Source organism: Dioscorea cayenensis, chromosome 9, assembly GCF_009730915.1.
Source record: "Dioscorea cayenensis subsp. rotundata cultivar TDr96_F1 chromosome 9, TDr96_F1_v2_PseudoChromosome.rev07_lg8_w22 25.fasta, whole genome shotgun sequence".
In the NCBI taxonomy this organism is placed as follows: domain Eukaryota; kingdom Viridiplantae; phylum Streptophyta; class Magnoliopsida; order Dioscoreales; family Dioscoreaceae; genus Dioscorea; species Dioscorea cayenensis.
This window is the reverse complement of record NC_052479.1, coordinates 9,133,158-9,151,184: the sequence shown is the minus strand read 5'-3', so window position 1 is coordinate 9,151,184 and position 18,027 is coordinate 9,133,158. Positions and strand designations below refer to the sequence as shown.

The 18,027-nt window shown below is 33.9% G+C and overlaps 1 protein-coding gene across 1 annotated transcript in view; it reads right to left on the bottom strand.

The window, feature by feature from the left end:
- Positions 1-8,342: 8,342 nt before the first annotated feature.
- Positions 8,343-18,027, bottom strand: part of LOC120268885 (pentatricopeptide repeat-containing protein At4g04790, mitochondrial-like) — a 34,561-nt gene continuing 24,876 nt past the window's right edge. The window contains exons 12-17 of the mRNA XM_039276145.1: positions 16,114-16,278; positions 15,869-15,996; positions 15,646-15,715; positions 10,373-10,590; positions 9,106-9,224; positions 8,343-8,732 (exon numbers count right to left, since the gene is read on the bottom strand). Coding sequence (XP_039132079.1) covers positions 8,728-8,732; positions 9,106-9,224; positions 10,373-10,590; positions 15,646-15,715; positions 15,869-15,996; positions 16,114-16,278 — 705 coding nt within the window. The 3' untranslated portion in view covers positions 8,343-8,727. The remainder of the gene's footprint in view (positions 8,733-9,105; positions 9,225-10,372; positions 10,591-15,645; positions 15,716-15,868; positions 15,997-16,113; positions 16,279-18,027) is intronic.

Below are 18,027 nucleotides of genomic sequence, written 5' to 3'. Positions count from 1 at the left end.
CTGTCCTTATCGTATTCATGACATGAAGAATAATGCCCGTATTCTTGTTTATCATCGTCCGTGACTCATCGACATGGAAGTGGCCATTCATGATTATCGGAGGATGACAATCTGAACTTACGCAGCTATGCGACAAAGATCCCCGATCATAGCCATGATTGTGTCATGTGCGCCGTCCCGCTTTGGACATAAACAAATAAGTAAGCGTGTCCTGGGTGATGGAGGCGCTCTAGTAAGGATATGGCTCTTTTGCTCACGACTTTTTGTATTATGCATACGAAAAGCTGCCCATCACATCATCAGCGACCATCTCCTTCCCCTCAAGGCAGCAGTATAATTTGTCGCCATGGTGGTGCTCACAAATGTCATTCTTCCACACGTACTGCTCGAGGTTAAACGATAATCAGTATATAATTAGACCATATTAAAATATTTAAATGGTATTATCAATTGTTACATGATATTATATATAATTAAATGTTAAGTAGACAAATTAAATGATAACATAAAGGTATTAAACACTATTAGGTAATTGTTAAACACTATAATAAAACCTTTAAACAATATCATAAAAACTTTACACTTACTCGTCTCATAGAGCAGCTTGAGGAAGATCCTCATCAACTCCTCGCCAGATTTGTTAAGACGACTCGTAGCCAACCCATTTCTTCTTCTTCGAATAAAAGCTTTCCGAGCCGTCTCGTCCAATTTTTATCGGGCCTTTCGATCATCTCTCCTCGTTCTGGCTCGGGTCTTCAAGCCAAAGATCTTCCTCCGACGCGGGACGATGGCTAGTGATCAACCCGCATACATCCTTACATGGTTGTTCTTGTTGTGGATTGTGTCTCGGCTTCGACGCGGGACGACGGCGACAAAGATCAACCGCAGACATATCCTTACACGGTTCTTGTCGTGGTGGAATCGTGTCCTGGCTGGTCAAGATAATCGTCGACGACGGCCACGGCCACGAGCAACGGATTCGACGATCTTCTCAACCGTGGCTACGACAACAGAGATCACTCGAGACACACACTTAACTTGTTCTTGATCTTCATTGATTGTGTCCATCTGATGCCAGCATCCTGGCACCGGTTCACCGGGTCGAGGATTTTATCGAGAAGAGAGTCAACGGCCTTCTCAACAACGGCAACGGCCACATCATCTAGGATGTCCTTCTCAACAACAGCATCAGCCGCCGATGGTGTTGCTATTGTTTCATCGTCACGCCGCGAGAGACAGAGGCGATTGTTCTCCTCTTTTTCGCAAGTCTCTCGAATGTGGCCGCCTTTGAACGACCTTCCCGATGATGTCCCTCGCTCGTCAAATTCCGACGCCTGCTCGTCCCGTGCTTCAGCCCTTCGAGGATGGCGCAAATGGCCAGAACGCCCTTCCGACCGACCGACACGAGCGACAAGCCGAGGAAAACCTCGGTCATCAATATCCGCACGCTCGAGATAAGAGTCGTGCGACATCTTCGCCTAATCGTCACGGGTGGGGCCGCCACGGTCGGAGGGGCCGCCATTGTCTGGGGCCGCCACACTGGGGAACCGCTGCTGTCGTGGGTAGGGGTTGTTGCAACCGCCGGGTAGGGGAGGGCTTCTCCGCGGCCGACGTAATGCGCGCGCTGGTGGGTCGGAAGTAGGAGAATCCAGCGCCCAGTGCCGCACGATGAGAGATCGCCTCTCATCCCGCCTTCGAGCAAGTGGTTCCAAGCAATGGCATCCATCCGCTCTGCTAGCTCCCTAACAAATATTTTCTTTCTTCAAAGATTCACTGAACCGCTTTCAGAAAACTAACATATGTAAACCAAACAATTTCAAATGAAATCATTCATTTTAAACTATAAAAACTATATTTAAACATGTAGTGTTTATATATTTAAACGTTATAGAATATAATTAAACGGAGAACAAAAATATTTAAAACCAAGTATGTAATAAGAGTTAAAACGGTAAATACTAAAGTTAAACGCTAAATAAAATGTTTAAACGTTAAAGACTTATGTTAAACATCGTCTCATGATTTATTACCTCTTTTCCATCGAGCGACGACAAGCTCGCTTTCACCGCCGCTTTGCTCAGTACTTTCACCGTAGCACAAAGATCCTTGGGATCTTGCCGAAACGGACTTTCTTCCCCGTCTCCGGCCACTCAGAAACCGCACGCTAGTTCCGACCGAGCAAACCCTTAATCGTACCCTCGTGGTCGGTCTTCTTCCCTGCAAGATCTATCTCGCACTCGCGGCCGCCAGGAATATCCTCCATAAGCCACTCGTGCGTCGTCGCACCATGCAGACGCCTCATGGCCGGTAGATCATCGACGTAATCAACGATCCAGCCTCGAACCGAGCATGATGTATTTGGGAAGAGGATCGCCCTCTACGAGGTACACCATCGAGTTTGACGAAATTATCTTCTTCTCCCTCCTGTCAACAAGTTGCAACAGAGCGCTCGACGGAGTCTCTCGGCTCTCGTAGGTCTCGATAGATACCGCCCTTCTCAACCGACCCGGGTTTTTCTTCTCGAAAGACCAACGCGCCACCATCGCAACGCCAGCACTGCCACGAGGGCCACATCTCGAGGTCTCGAAACTCAAAGCAGCTTTTCCCGATCCTCGAATTTATCGAGCGACCATCGTATCTTTGCAAAAGAGAATCAAGAAGGGCTCTCTTGGTATATAGCTTCTAGCTCAATCAACGCCGCAAACCAGATCCGTCGAATAATCTCCCCAAAGGTCGAGGGGTCATGTTATTTTTCAATATAGCTAAAGTCTCCACTCACCGTGCCAAATAGCATCGGCCATTAACTAGGTCGACCGCCATAATCACAAGCTCACTGATCAATAACAACACATTCAACACGCAAGATTGACAAAAAGTTTAAGCTGAAATATAAGGTTTTAAACTAGAAACTCTCGCTTATTAAATGTAGATATAAAATGTTAAAATGAGACCCATTTTTGTTAAACAGAGACTTTGTAATACTTTCAAACAGGGACAACAAATGTTAAACCAGAATATCTCATTTCTTAAACGCCAACCTCATTTGTAAAACCGCAACCATATCAAACGAAACGGAAATGTACATTATAAATATTACACAAATCATAACAATCGAAAAACTAATTGAGTAGTGTATACATACGAAATGCAAAACAAAAACAAAACCCCACCGAGAAATCCTCGCAGACTTCAATATCTTCCAACAAAAATCAGGAGCACAAAACAAAACCGAAAAATCTTTCTTGTAATGTACAGCTTAACATAAAACCATACTCAATACCTTAGATTTCAACCGATGAAATGCCAACTAGTACATGGGGACTTCTCCTTCGAGATACCGTGGAAAGGGAAAAGTCGATGAAATGCCGACATAGAGGGCTTTCACGCTAGAGACAACTTCGGAGACAAACTTCGAAATGGAAAAGTCAAGACGTGAGTTGAGAAAAAGCAATTAAACGGCTCCAATAAATTGCCTCTGGGTTACCCTACGGAAAACCGCCCACTTCCTCTCAACGCCGAGATGGTCGCAGCCCACGACTCCCCATACAAGGGCATTTTTCGTCCCAAAAATTTGAAACTCACCCTGCTCACATCTCTACATGTGGTTTGGGGGTTTGAAAAACATAGAGTTTAAAAAGGAGGGGGATTTTGGGGATTGCAAAAACTAACGGGTGTTTTTAAGTAATTTTTACAAACTTAAAGGATTTTTTTGGCAATTTCCACTTATATAATTCATAGCTATGCATTTTATTATATTATTATTTTAATTATTTTAAATATTCATTTTGTAATATATTTTTTAAAAATAATAACAACCACGTCTTTTAACTTTAATTTAATAAACTCTTTATTAAACATAAAATATTTAATTATTTTTTAAAAAAAATTTACACACAAAATAAAATAAAAAAATCTATGGGATATTATTGTAACCCTGCATCGGGGTTACTAACCCCGATACCGAGAGTTAAAAAATATATTATTCACTTATTTTATTAATTATTATATAATAATTTACTATCTATCTTCTATTTATATTATTTTAAATATTTACTTTTAATATATGATTTAATTTTTTATTAATTATTTTTAAAATTTAATTAAATAACTATGCTATTTTCATTATTTTATTTACATGAACGTCTCTATTTTTATTATAGTGCCTCTTTATAGAGAGTTTAATGCTCATGGGTTTAATATACTCTCATCAAACCACCATTAAAGATGCTCTTAATTTAACTACTTATCTACGAATGTGGCCTTCTACAATTTGCAAAGCCTGGCTTTTATTTCAATCAAATTCAACCATAGAAATTCGTGCTAATAAAGACGGTTCTTCAATGCAAATGAAGGCATGCTTTCAAATCAATTGGCTCTATATAACTTGCACTGTCACTCACATGAAAAGAATTTAATCAAATGGATTATGCATTGATTGTTAGGGTGTTTAAAAAGTCAAAACCTATATAAATTATTAAGCATACAATTAAACCTGTGAATAAACAGTATTTTTTTTATTTAACAATATCTTTAAAACAGTTAAATTCTTTATATATATACATAGAGTTGAAGATTTCTCATGCAACCAACTTCAACAATAGCCAGGTATGTGTAGATTTTTTTTAAAAGATTTTGCTTTTACAATATCTGATTATATATATATTAAAACTTTATAACATTAACAATAACAATAAGCTATTTATATATTGTTTAAATTTCATCGACATTCATGTATATACTATATATTAATTCTGTGCCTGATTATCTAAAAATACTGACACGTGGTGAACCTGACATTATGAGTTATGATGGTCAGCAAGAGAAGAAATTTTAACATTTTCAGAATATTTTTCAAAAACTGGAAATTATGAGTTCTAATGGTCCGCAAGAGAAGTAATACTAACATTTTACGATTTTTCTTCAAAAATCTATTAAAAAAAATATGATCTTAAAAATTGATACGTTGTCAACATGATTTTTGATGGTCCGCGGGAGAAGCAATACTAACATTTTCCAGATATTTTTGAAATATATAAAAAATAAAATAAAAAAATGATGCATTTGTCCACCATTATTGTCCACCAAAAGCGGATCTGGGTTAGAAGGGGAAAAAAAGAAAAACCAGAGACGGATCGGTTGATAGACAGGCCGGCGGCAGATCTAGTGTGACGCGGTGAGATCGCCTCTACATCAGTCACCGGAGGAGGAAAAGAGATCTGGTTGTACAAGCAGTTCGGTGGAAGATCTAGCGCGGCACAGTAATTGTATGAAGAGGAGTTTCCATCGGATGGTAGAGTCTAAAGATTTCCTGCCCGCTTCAATATCCTGTACTACCAATTTCTTTCAATTTTTTTCCATTAAGTTTTGATTAAATATTTTATTTTATTTTATTTTTTTTAGTTTTTCTGACCGTTACTAGATTGGAGAGAAAAATATTGAAAAAACAATTTTTTTTCCACGTAAATATCTTTTATTTTAATTTTGAATACTTTTTGATTTGATTTGATTTGTTTTTTTAAATGTTTTTATTCCATTAAGTTTTGATTAAATGTTTTTGATAAAAGTAATGACAAAACTTTTATCTGTGCATTTTTAATTGTTGTTAATTGCAAGTTTTGTCCCTGATGTACTTTTTCAAATTTTTTTAATGTAATGATCTATTTTTTCTAAATTTTTTTAATAATCATTGATTAAAATATAGATAAAAATTATCATACATGAAATTAATGATTGAAGATTTATTTTTTTCATGAGATTTTTCAATGTAATTGTAAGATTATTTTTCTGATCTACTTTATCATATTATTTTATTTCATGATCTATTTTATTTTTAAATTTTTTAATAATCATTGATTCAAATATACATTAAAAATGATCGTACATGAATTAATGAATGAATTTTTAAAAAAATTCTTGAAAAGGAAATCCATTCCTACTCCTATTTTGAGTTCAGTCCTTTTTATTTTATTTTTAAAATTACAAAATTATTTCTATTACTTTTAAAAAGCTTATAATTTTCACAATTTTTACAATCTTCATTTTTTAAAAAAAATCAAAAATTTTCCAATATTTTTTAATTATAAATCATGTTTTTTTCATTAATAAAGACTAATTCTGTTTTAACAACTTAAATAAAATTTTGTTGTTTTATAAGATTATTAATATAAAAAATGTGTATTAATATTAAAGATAAATGTAATTTTAAAAAATAGTAAAATGTTATTTTGTTTTATTTCATAACAATTTAAAACAAATTTTTAAATTTAGATAGGATGACATGAATAAACAATAAATAGAAAAATAGAAAAAAAAAAAGTTTTAGCTTTGATGGCAAAACATATATTACATAAGCATCCACAATGGTTTTTTTCCTCTCTGTAACGAAGGAAAACAACTCACATAAAACTGAAATCTTACCATTCCTTTCTATCAAGATGTCAAACTCTTGCGCCTTTTCTGTGAGTAAGAAATACTTTGTCCTCTTTTCACCTTCGGAAAAAAATGACACGTTGAATTCCCTTCAAAATTGTTTTTTATGGGTTTTTTAAAAAAAGATTCTTAAAATAAAAGGGTATGATTATCTTACTCTTAACAGTTTTGTTCTTGACTTTTTCAAAGACATGATATGAAATTTTGGAATGAATTAGCATTGATTATCAGCCTAATGTGGCTTTTGTATAGGCTAGATTTATTTTTTTTGGTTGGTTCTAGAGAATTTTTTTTTAATTATTAAAAAATATCCAAGTACAATGATGAGGGAGTCTTTATTTTTTTTTTAAATTAAAGTTCAAATCAATCATGGAATGACAAAATCAATGTTTCACATTCATTGAAAAAAATTGATTTCAATGGCAATACATTATACATTTAAGGTGTCGTTAATATAGGTTTTAAAAGTCAAAACCTATTTAAATCTTTTAATATAAACTAAACCCATGATTAAACAATTTATTTATTTTTTTTAAAAAAATCTTTACATCTTTTGAAAACTTTCTACATATATGCAAAATCAAAGAATTCACATGCAACAACTTTAACAATAGAGAAAAGCGGGTATGTTTAGATAGTGCATCTAAAGATAACTATTTTTTTATTTACTAATGTGAAAAATAGCTCAAGTGATAAGATAAAAGTAGGAGTAGAAAATTTATTTTAAGAAGGTATAAATGTAACAATAGAAAAAATATTAGGGAGAATTAGAGATAGTGATATTTTCTTTCATTAATTTCCCTTGATTTTTTATTTAAAATTTTTTAATGAAATGCATGAGACTAAAAAAGAACTCAATCTTTTTCCCCAAATTGAATTTAGATTGAATATATGCTATTGGTGTTTTGTTTTTCTTGACAGATATTACGTTTTGAAGAAAAAAAGTTGAAGCACTAATTTCCCTTTTTTAAAAAATTTAATATGTTTGCTTGAATTTTTGATATAAAATTTGAGTTTGTTAGTTTTTGATTTGTACTATTTAAATGCAGAGAAGAAGAATATTGAAAGCTATGTATGAATAGGAATTCAAGATATTTTTTTGTTTGATAATTTTTATGTAATATTTTGTCAATTATTACAATGTTTAAATTTTTTTCTCCAATACTTTTTAGAACTTACTTCATATATATTTAAAGATACCCACAGTGTTAGCGTGGGCCACCCTACTAGTATATATATTAACTTACTCCACTTTTTTTTTTAATAATTTACTTTACGGGTGTTTGTTTATAGGACAACAATGTAGGGTTAAAGGAATATTGAAAAATATTACATTGAGAGAATTTTTTTAATTTAAATTAACCTAGATTTGAATTGACTAATAATAAATACTTTTTTAAAATTTAATTAATTTGTTATTAATATTAATAACTTTTAAAATTAATTATAATATAAATTTATTTAAAAAATTATTTTTTTTTTGTAAAATAATTGTGTTGTTCTTATTACCTTTGTTTAGCTTGGATGAATAGCAACTAGACCCAGTCAAACAAGGTGTGCAGGTTTAGTGATGTTTCTTTCCAATGTTTGTTTTTTTTTTTTGGGTGAGTGTACCACTTGAAAGTTGAAACTGGTGTAATTCTCTCAACAAACTGTTCAAAAGTGAACTTAAGAGCTTCATAAACTGCTTTCTTACAACTACCCAAAGATGGATGGAGTCAAATAGTTTGGTCTTTTAGGAATATTTTTCATTGATCTTCTAATTATCAAAGTAGTATGATCTATATAAATAAAGTATAATTTTGGATACAATATAATAAACATCCATTCTCACAGGGCCTTGTGAAAACAGGCCAAAAAAACCAAAATCCTTTTTTTAAATGTTGCATTTTGAACTACAGTAAATGAGTACATAATTTGAAGCAATCTTGCATTGCACATTACTGATAAACACATTACTTAGTTTTTACTTTCAAATCTTTCAAATGAAATTAATTTTGCAGAACAAATAAAGTTTACTCCCATTTTTCCCGGATCACAAAATATGAACAACACTGCATTGAATGACCCACAAATAGCAGTTAAAGAAACCTAAATAACACAAAGAGCGATTTCTTCTTTCTGCAGAATGACTCATTGACAAGGTCAAAGCTTTTCAAACCATCAAAATTGATTTGAGGAAGAGCATTCTAAAATCTTCATGATAAGTTTGTTCCTGTCATACTGTGAGAACCTTTTGTGCAATCCTCCACTCAATTTTGGTGCAATGTAAGCCTTCAAATCTAAAGGCTTGAACAATTAGCCTGTCAACATTAACATGTCAAAGAGTAAGTATGAAATTTATCGAAAAAAAAGGTACAATATTTTCAGAATAAAAATAAAATAAAATAACATTAGAAATGTCTCAAAGATATGATGTTCACATTTCCATACAACAAACACTCAGCCTGAACTGTGGATGGTAGCAACAGTTACAAAAACCAACCACAATTATGTGATACAGGAGTTCCACGATCTGAAGTTCTGATCGCTTAGATAGGAATTAAATCTTTTGAACTGAACATAAGATTAAACATTTTCGGGCCTGGGTTCTTATGACTAGAGGTTATATTATGTAAAGGCATCATTATTTATATCTCTAGTTTGACTCTTCATAAAAGGTCAAAAAGGGCTTACTGAAGGATGTTCTACATGATTTGACCACATATCGAATATGGGGATCATCTTGTGGTATTTTTTTCAGCATTTTAGCAGCAGCTTCATACTCTCCTGAGGCCAAAAGAACTTGATACATCCTGCAAAATGTTCCAAATTTCATAAAAAACAATACAGTCTGTGAAGGAGTCTAAAACATATAGAAGAATTGTGCATGAGGGCAGATATTGTTCTTTTCAAGTACTTAATGTACCACCTCTAAATGATGAGCTTGAAAGGTGACCTCAAAAGAATTAGCTAATAACTATGAAAGTTCAACCTTCTACAAGTCAACAATAACAATGCCCCAAAAAGTAACACCATGAATTATAAATTGATCATCAACCATAAAAAACAAAGAATTATGGAACTAATAATAGAACCACCTTACCAATTAGTTTTAATTTCATCCAGTTCAACAGTTAGAATCACAACAGGCCATTATTTATTGTCTGCAAGGATTTCTGTGAAGATTGAATCGCTATACTAGACATTCAACTTTTGTTGTTAGACTCCTTGATAATAGAATCATAGATGCTCATATCAATTTTCATGTTTCGCTTGTGCTATTAACAGATTAGACTTGAATGATATTTTGAATCCCTTTAAAGGCATATAAAGCAGCAATATAAATTATAAAATACTCATATATATTCACAAGTTATGATGACCTAAGACTTGGTGGCATTGTGTTGAATCAAAAGCCTATACAAGGCCATCGCATTATTTGGTTATACTTCTAAAGAGAAAGAACTGCCAAACTTAAGATGGATAGGAGAGTAAGGTTATTATTCAACAGAATAGAAGGGATACCCAAAGAATATTGTGGTTCAAATGAGAAGTATAAAATGCATTGCAAACAAGAACAATGGCTAAACTCTACTAATTATCATGAGATCAACATTGTACATGCTAATTATTTTGGCCTTTTTTTCACACCTCAAAGATCTTTTTGTTGGAAGAATAAATATAGACAACGTTCGTTGTCAGAACAATGAACATAGACATACAACTGTATGCAAATGCCACCATGAAATTTGATTGAGACCAAGAGAAAATTTTGAAGTTCCACATGCAGCAGAGTAACGAAAATTGGTTTTGTTGTGGAAAAAACAATAACAGCAAATCATATGAATAGAACAGTTCAAACAATAAAAGTCATGGCCAATCAACACTTAACCTTAACTCAATTCTACACAATAAATGATATAAACAGATGCTAAGGATGAATAGTCAAACAATTACAAACCTCAGGTAAGTCAAAATATTGTAGGGAAGGCCAGCTTTCTCATATTCTGACCAAACCATTCGAACACATTGTGGATTCTTCGCTTTTACACAAGAACTGAGAAGAAAATCAAGACAAGTTCGGGAGGGATGAAGATGCAACTCTTCTTTCATAGCTTGGAGTAACTCCAGTCCAATACCAATATTTGTAGGCTCCATCTCCCAAATTTGGCTAAAAATCTTGCCCACCATAGGAACAAGGGAAAAGGATTAATTTCGTCAATTATGTTTCACACACAAGAGTACATGATCATGCAGGTTTTTTCATATAATACAAGAAGAAAGTACAAGGTAAAGTACACTCTAGATTCACATATAAGCAACACTGTCAAAAAATTGATGTCATGATTGATAAGCTATGAGGAAATATGAATATAATGGGTGAAATACACAAAATAAGCTTGCCTAAGCAGAAGTATATGAAACAATAAAACCTCAAACTAAATCTAAATAAGCAGTAGAATAACTAAATAAATAATCTTGCCACTTTAACTTAGTTCTACCAATTATATTTTTATAATTGGTCATGAATAATATACTAAAGATAAATAGATTAAATAATAATAATAATAATAATAATAATAATAATAATAATAATAATAAAAGAAGAGGTGACGATAGAGCACAGATAAAACTTCTCATCAGATCCTATATAACTTGACTTCAAACCTTGTTAAAGAATGATTTAACGAAATGTCCACAGAATATAAAAAAGGCTGGCAAGTTAAAAAGAAAATTTGGGAATTTACTGCCTAATTCGAAATAACCAATTAGATACGGAATAAAGATATGTGAGGACGCACAAATTTATAACAGCAACAAAATCTATCTTTTATTGATCCTCAATATTGTTGGTTGATCATGGACTTCTTTTTGAGATGTCTATGTTCCAATTTCAAAAACATGAAAGAAAATCACTTTTACTCTTCAAATCTTTTTGAAAATAATGTCTGAAACCTACGTTGCTTGATTCGAAACCTCAATAAATAATGATTAATAAAACATCCACATAATAAAAACATGGTTGGGGAGGGAGTAGATACGAATTGCAAATTTGCAATAATTACATTATAGTAAGCTCCTATGAGGATGCACTGGCAATCAAAATAAACACACACCCCTCCCCAAGCAAAACCCCAATTAATACTTATTGCTGCAGCAATCAATGGGCTGACAACACTTGATAAGAAAGCCAGGCATGTAAAACAAACATAACAGCTGGTTTCATTGAGCTCAAGCCTCAGTGTGGTCAAGCATATACATACTAAAGCACGAGTATATTATGGTTTCAATATTTTACTCTAATTTCTGTCAACAGCTTTAAACTATACAGAAAACCAAAAACATCTTCTATTCAATTTAAGGAAAAGGCTCTGGCCAATAATTTCATGCCATTTCTATGCTCGATTTCATATCAAAGCCAAGCTTGGCTTGCTAGAATGATACTAATTTGACCCCAAAGATTTCCAAACCTTAATTGATTGAGAAAATTGCTTACATATCCCTCTAGAAGTGGATAATGGCTAATATACCCTCATAAAATTTGTTTATATACCCTCAAAAATTGTTTTTATTTGCTTATATACCCTTATGGTTGAAAACCAAAATACAAATTTTATAAAAACATGAATTAATTATTGTTTTTTCCCAATTTTTTTGTTTACCAAAATAAATGAAGAGAAGAGAGTGAAAAATATATTTTTTAATAAAGTTTGTTACTTCACCTTTGGTCAGAGGATATATAAGCAAATATTAATAATTTGTCATCATAAGGTGCGGATAGACACAGTAACACTGTAAAATATAATTCTTGATTTCTAGGGATTAGTTGAGCTGTACATATTTTCGGAATTGATATAATTTGGACTGTATCCTGATTGATAGGGTGGTTTCCTATTTTACTGGTTTGACTTTATGGCAGCCTTGTATTATATATAGAACCTTTGTAACTCTGATTTTTAATGAATACTAAAAACAATTCCTCAGTTACCATTTGTGACATAGTATCAAAGCCTTATTTTTCTCAGCCTTTTTGTTGTGATTCATGCACTCCTTTTTCAGTTTTGATTGCTGCTCATTTGTAGTCTTGTTTTCCTGGATCGATTATCTGTCCCCTCTCATAATCACCCTCAAAATCATGCTTTAAAATCATGATGGATTCATCTGCAACTAACAATGCAGCAAACGCTTGTGTCACTTCCTCAACCGAGAGCAACATTAACTCCTCTATGGGGGGTTTGCAGAAAATTCAGGCTGCTTTCAGTTTAAATGGAAAGAATTATTTGAAGTGGTCTTAATTGGTTCACATGTTTTTGAAGGGAAGAGGCAAGCTGAGTCATTTGCTTGGTAATGGGCCTAAGTAGGGAGACCCTAAGTTTGATGCTTAGCATAAACATGTGATGTCCAGGCTATGGAACTCGATGCTGCCAGATATCAGCAACAAAATAAATGGGATCCTTGGTTGGTAATGGCTCAATCTATAGATAGAAAGCCCTATGATGGGAAACTATCACATTAGGTAGATGGGATCTTCTCTTCTCTTTCCTGTTAAATGGAAGCATTAGGTTCAAAAGAAGGAACTCGAAACTCCATTCATGCCCGCCGTTTATCCTGGGTTCAACTCCCGGCCCAAGCTGCCTACTCTAACCACTAGAAGACTGACTCATTTAAATAGAGATAACAGAGGTATTCATAAAAAATATTGAACTCAGTATCCCTGTTTGAGTACAGCGAAGGAGATATGGGATGCCATGAAGAAAACCTACTCAAAAGTGAAATGATGCTGCCTAAATTTATGAAATCAAAATTAAGATCTCAACCACCAAGCATGGAAATCGATCAATCAAGGAATACTATAATCTTTTGAAAGGTCTTTGGCAAGAGATGGACCATTACAAAAGCATTCAAATAAAATGCAGTGCTGATGCAACCATTCTTAAAAGATTTGTTGAAAAAGGACAATTTTATGATTATTTTATGAGGTTGAATGTGGAATTTGATGCTGTACGGGTACAAATACTTAGAAAGGATGATAGGCCACCATTGAATAAGACAATAGCTCTTGTCCTTGCTAAAGAAGGAAGAAGAGGGATTATGATTACAGCGCACACTGTGAAGAGTTCAGCTTTGGTGTCAAAGACTAATAGCACAAGGAGTTTTGGCTCAAAACAATGCAAAAAGACACTAGACAAGCCGCCCCACCTAGCCAATACAACAAGGATTCCTTATGGCGTACGTACTGCAAGAAACATCATCGCACCAAGGAAAATCATTGGAAACTGAATGGAAGGCCACCGAATATGAACAAAAATTTTGCTGCAAGGAGTACAAATGAGCACGGACAGGCACCTGTTGATAGTACCCATTCGGGTGGTGCAGGAAGATCACAGAATTCATTTCCAGCATTTAATCAAGAAGAAATTGAGAAGCTGAAGAATTTGTTGGGATCTCAGGATCAACCACCTCCGCAGGTACATGCTCTCTTGCATTTTCAGGTAAAACTTATTCCCCTTATCTTGCTAAGGTCTTAGATAAAATTCTTTTAAATCAGTGGGTTCTTGATTCGGGTGCTACCGACCACATGACCTGTTAGGCTGTTCCTCAAAAAAATTTCTCTTACACTTCATGACCTAGTTATCAAAAATAAACATCGCAAATGGCTCAATTACCATCATGACTGGAGAGAAAAATGTCTATATATATCAGTCTCTTACACTCAGAAATGTCCTCCATGTTCCCAAATTATTTACCAACCTTGTGTCAATTCAAAAACTCACTAAAGATTCCAATTGTTTTGCAAGCTAAGGCCCTATCTGGACTCAAACAATCACCCAAGTCCTGGTTTGGGAGATTTACTAAAGGAATGATCACCATGGGATATAAACAGAGAAAGAGATCATACTTTGTTTGTGAAGCACTCGCAGACAGGGGGTGATACCATTACCAGTGTATGTAGATGACATCATAGTCACAGGCAATAATGAAGAAGGAAAATGGAGTTTAAAGAGGAGCTCAGAAAAGGAATTTGACATCAAAGAGCTCGGGAAGCTAAAACACTTCCTAGGTATTGAAGTGGCAAACTCAAAGAAGAGAATGTTCATATCACAGCAAAAGTATGTGCTAGACTTGTTGAAGGAACCCAAGAAGCAGGGATATAAACCAATTGATACACCAATCAAGTTCAACCACAGGTTTTGTGATGCTCCAGATGACAAGGCAGTGGACAAAACTTGCTACTTGTAGGAAGAATGATTTACTTGGCCCACACAAGACCATATATTGCTTTTGCAGTGAGTGTTGTTAGTCAATTTATGCACAGTCTGAAGAAGATGCACCTCAAAACTGTGTATAGAACCCTACACACCTGGTAGGGAGATTTTTTTCAAGAAAGGACAAAGTATGGCACAAGAAGCTTACACTGACGCTGATTACACTGGCTCACCAGTTAATAGGAAATCAACATCAAGATATTGCACCTTCCTGGGGGTATTCTTGGGATTTGGAGTAAGAAACAGTGGTGGCAAAATCAAGTGCAGAATCAAAATTCAGATCAATGGCACTTGGGATATGTAAGTTACTGTGACTTAAAATAATTCTAAATGACCTACGAATGGAATAGGAAGGTGATAATAATTGAACTATAAGCATCACCCACAATCCAGTGCAACATGATTGAACAAAGCATTGAAGTGGACAAACACTTAATAAAGGAGAAGCTCAATAACAGTCAACTTTGTACATTCATCCCAACCAAAGACCACCTAACAGATGTACTTAGACAAGGGCTCCCAAGCACTGTTTTTAGTTTCCTATTTTACTGGTTTGACTTTATAGCAGCCCTGTATTATATATAGAACCTTTGTCACTCCGAATTTAATGAATAATAATAAAAACAATTCCTCAGTTACTGTTTGTTGTATAAGGGTATGTAAGCAAATTTTTCATTTTTGCAGGGGCATATAAGCAAAACAAAAACCCCAATTGATTTTCATTAGCCCAGTAAATTTGCAATTTTTTTTACATCTCAAATCTTTCCTTTGAATTAGCAAGTTTCCGAGAAATTTATAGTTCATCTCCTCAAGGAAAATGGTGGCTTTAATTAAATAAAATACCAAATGAACCTTCCGTTAGGTTTTAACTTTAATATCTTCCTTAAAAATTTCAGTCCAAGAAAAGAATGATGCCAAAAATAAAGATAGAACCCCATCCATGAGAAAATTGAAGACAGAAATCTACCTGATCAATAATAATATATGTGCTCGATTCATCTGCTTTCATCAATGACTTGAGTAAATCAATCGCAGAACTGATAATGGAACAAGAAAGGAAATTATGTCAGCGTCTAAGCCATCAACAACTTGAGTAAATTAAACGCAGAACTGATAATGGAACAAGAAAAGAAATTATGTCAGTGTCTACGCCGTTAAAACCAATTAAAAAGGAGGAGGTGTTTGCATACCTGCCCAAATTATACCGAGTGCAATACAAAATAACCCTGCTACATCCATCAAACCAACTTTTTGAATCTTTCAATTCCTGAATGAGCTGAAGTAATCTATCTAACTCTCCTTCATGTTGAAGGTATTCCTGAGAAAAAAAAGTTTTGGGTTTATCATGCACATAATTTTAAGCTCACCCTCCATGTTAAGCAAACACTTAAGTTAGTATGGTTGAAAACAAAAAAAAAACTCAAGTAACACTCACAATCAGGCTTATAACTGCCTTTGGCTCAAGGCTACCTCCAACACGCTTGATCTCATCATATACTTTAAGTGCATCCAATATCTGCCCATTTGATGCGAGGGCTGATACAAGTACACTTTTGAGTTCATTTAAATATCTGGCTGGTACATCCTTGTCCAAAATAACCTGTAGTGAAAATGCAGTAAGCTTTTTCAAGCATCAATGAAATATACGGAGCTATAATAACTTGAAGATGGGCACAGACAGCAAATCAGCTGTGCAAAAGGTCAGTAGTGGGGCACCTAATTAGATGGTAAAACAATTTTCAAATGACAGAGAAATAGATATTCAACAGTATTGCTGTCCTTCTAAGTGAATTTATAAGTGAAAAGATGACTGCTATGACAACACCTAAAATATGGAAAAAACCATTGAATAGGAGTGCTGTGCATAGTATTTAAATGACAGATTCTGGTGCAGGCTGACAGTTTTGTAGAATTTCATTATCAAGCTTTGTAGAACTTTGTTACTTTTCACATCACACAGCATAATAATCTGAAAACAAATAACTATCGCTATGCAAGGGTATTAAATCACCAATATCACACCTTCTGAATTGAAATGTGGATCTGTCAGGAAAAAAAAATTTACTTCAAAGAATGAAGTAGCACATTATATCTTGGCACTCACGGGTGGTCTTTGCCTTCAGTGAATGCACATGATGCTAGACTTGTTAAATAGCTTGCCAGTCTTAGCACTTTGCAATAATTTTTTTACTAGTTCAGCTCTTGCAAACTTTTAGTGCATATATCATGTTTTGTTAATGCACAAATAAATTTACATCATATGTTGCAATTCAGTTAAAAATAGACATCAGTGGTCCCAGGTCATTTTGGAGATGAGACACTAGATTTTCTGTGCATGTTGGAATGCAATCAAAATCCTTTTGGGTCGAATTTAATCACTGTCCTCAGGTACATTGAGATCAAAATTGAAAATAATGTTATCAGGACATGAATATCGATGTTGAGTATACAAGTACCAGAGAGCATCATTGTATTTGATGAAAAAACAGATACACAGACACATTGGCGTATGTAAATACATATATACTTTTATAGATCTACATGCATCTATATATGTAGACACATGAATGACATTGTTCTTTTGCAGATGAAGAACATTTTATTAAAACAAGTGACGTATAGAAAATAGGTCTTAGGACAAGACTGTCAAGACATTAACTCAAATTAAAATTTAAAATAAAACAAAATAGAATTATTAAATCATGAAAAATTTTTAAAATCACTATTAAAATGATTACAAAGATAAGAAAAAGATAAAAAAAAATATTATGGAGTTAAAAATAAATAAATAAATAAGATAATTAGAACAACAAGATAAAGAAGAAGAGGAAGAAGAAAAAGATTGAGTTTGAACATCCAATTGAAAAAAATTATGCAGTGTGGAATGAAAAGAAGACAAGCTAAACCAGTACCCTCGCGTTAGTATAAACTAAACTAACGTAGGATCACATAGGGAACATGTGATCCAAAAGTGTCTCCAACTATTATAAAGTATGTAAAAAGAAAATGGTTGTACAGGTATGAATAAATAAAATTTCCCCGGGTAACAGTACTTGAAAGCACAGAAACCACAGTCTTTCCTACATCAATTTTATAAACATGGCCTAACGGTAAGTTTAAAATTCAATCACTCAAATTGGGTTTAGATTGTTAATTGGTAAAAAGGTCAATTTAAAAGCCAAGGCTTCAAGAGTTGTAACAGTAATGCAGGAAAACTTATCAGCTCATTTCGCAAGCACTGTAATCCCTAAGTCAAGCATCTTATAAGCTGCAAACACCAAGGATTTAGAGCGTGTGATAAAAGACTGGAAAAAGGCATGAGAAAATCTCAAAAAAGCCCTAAATTATC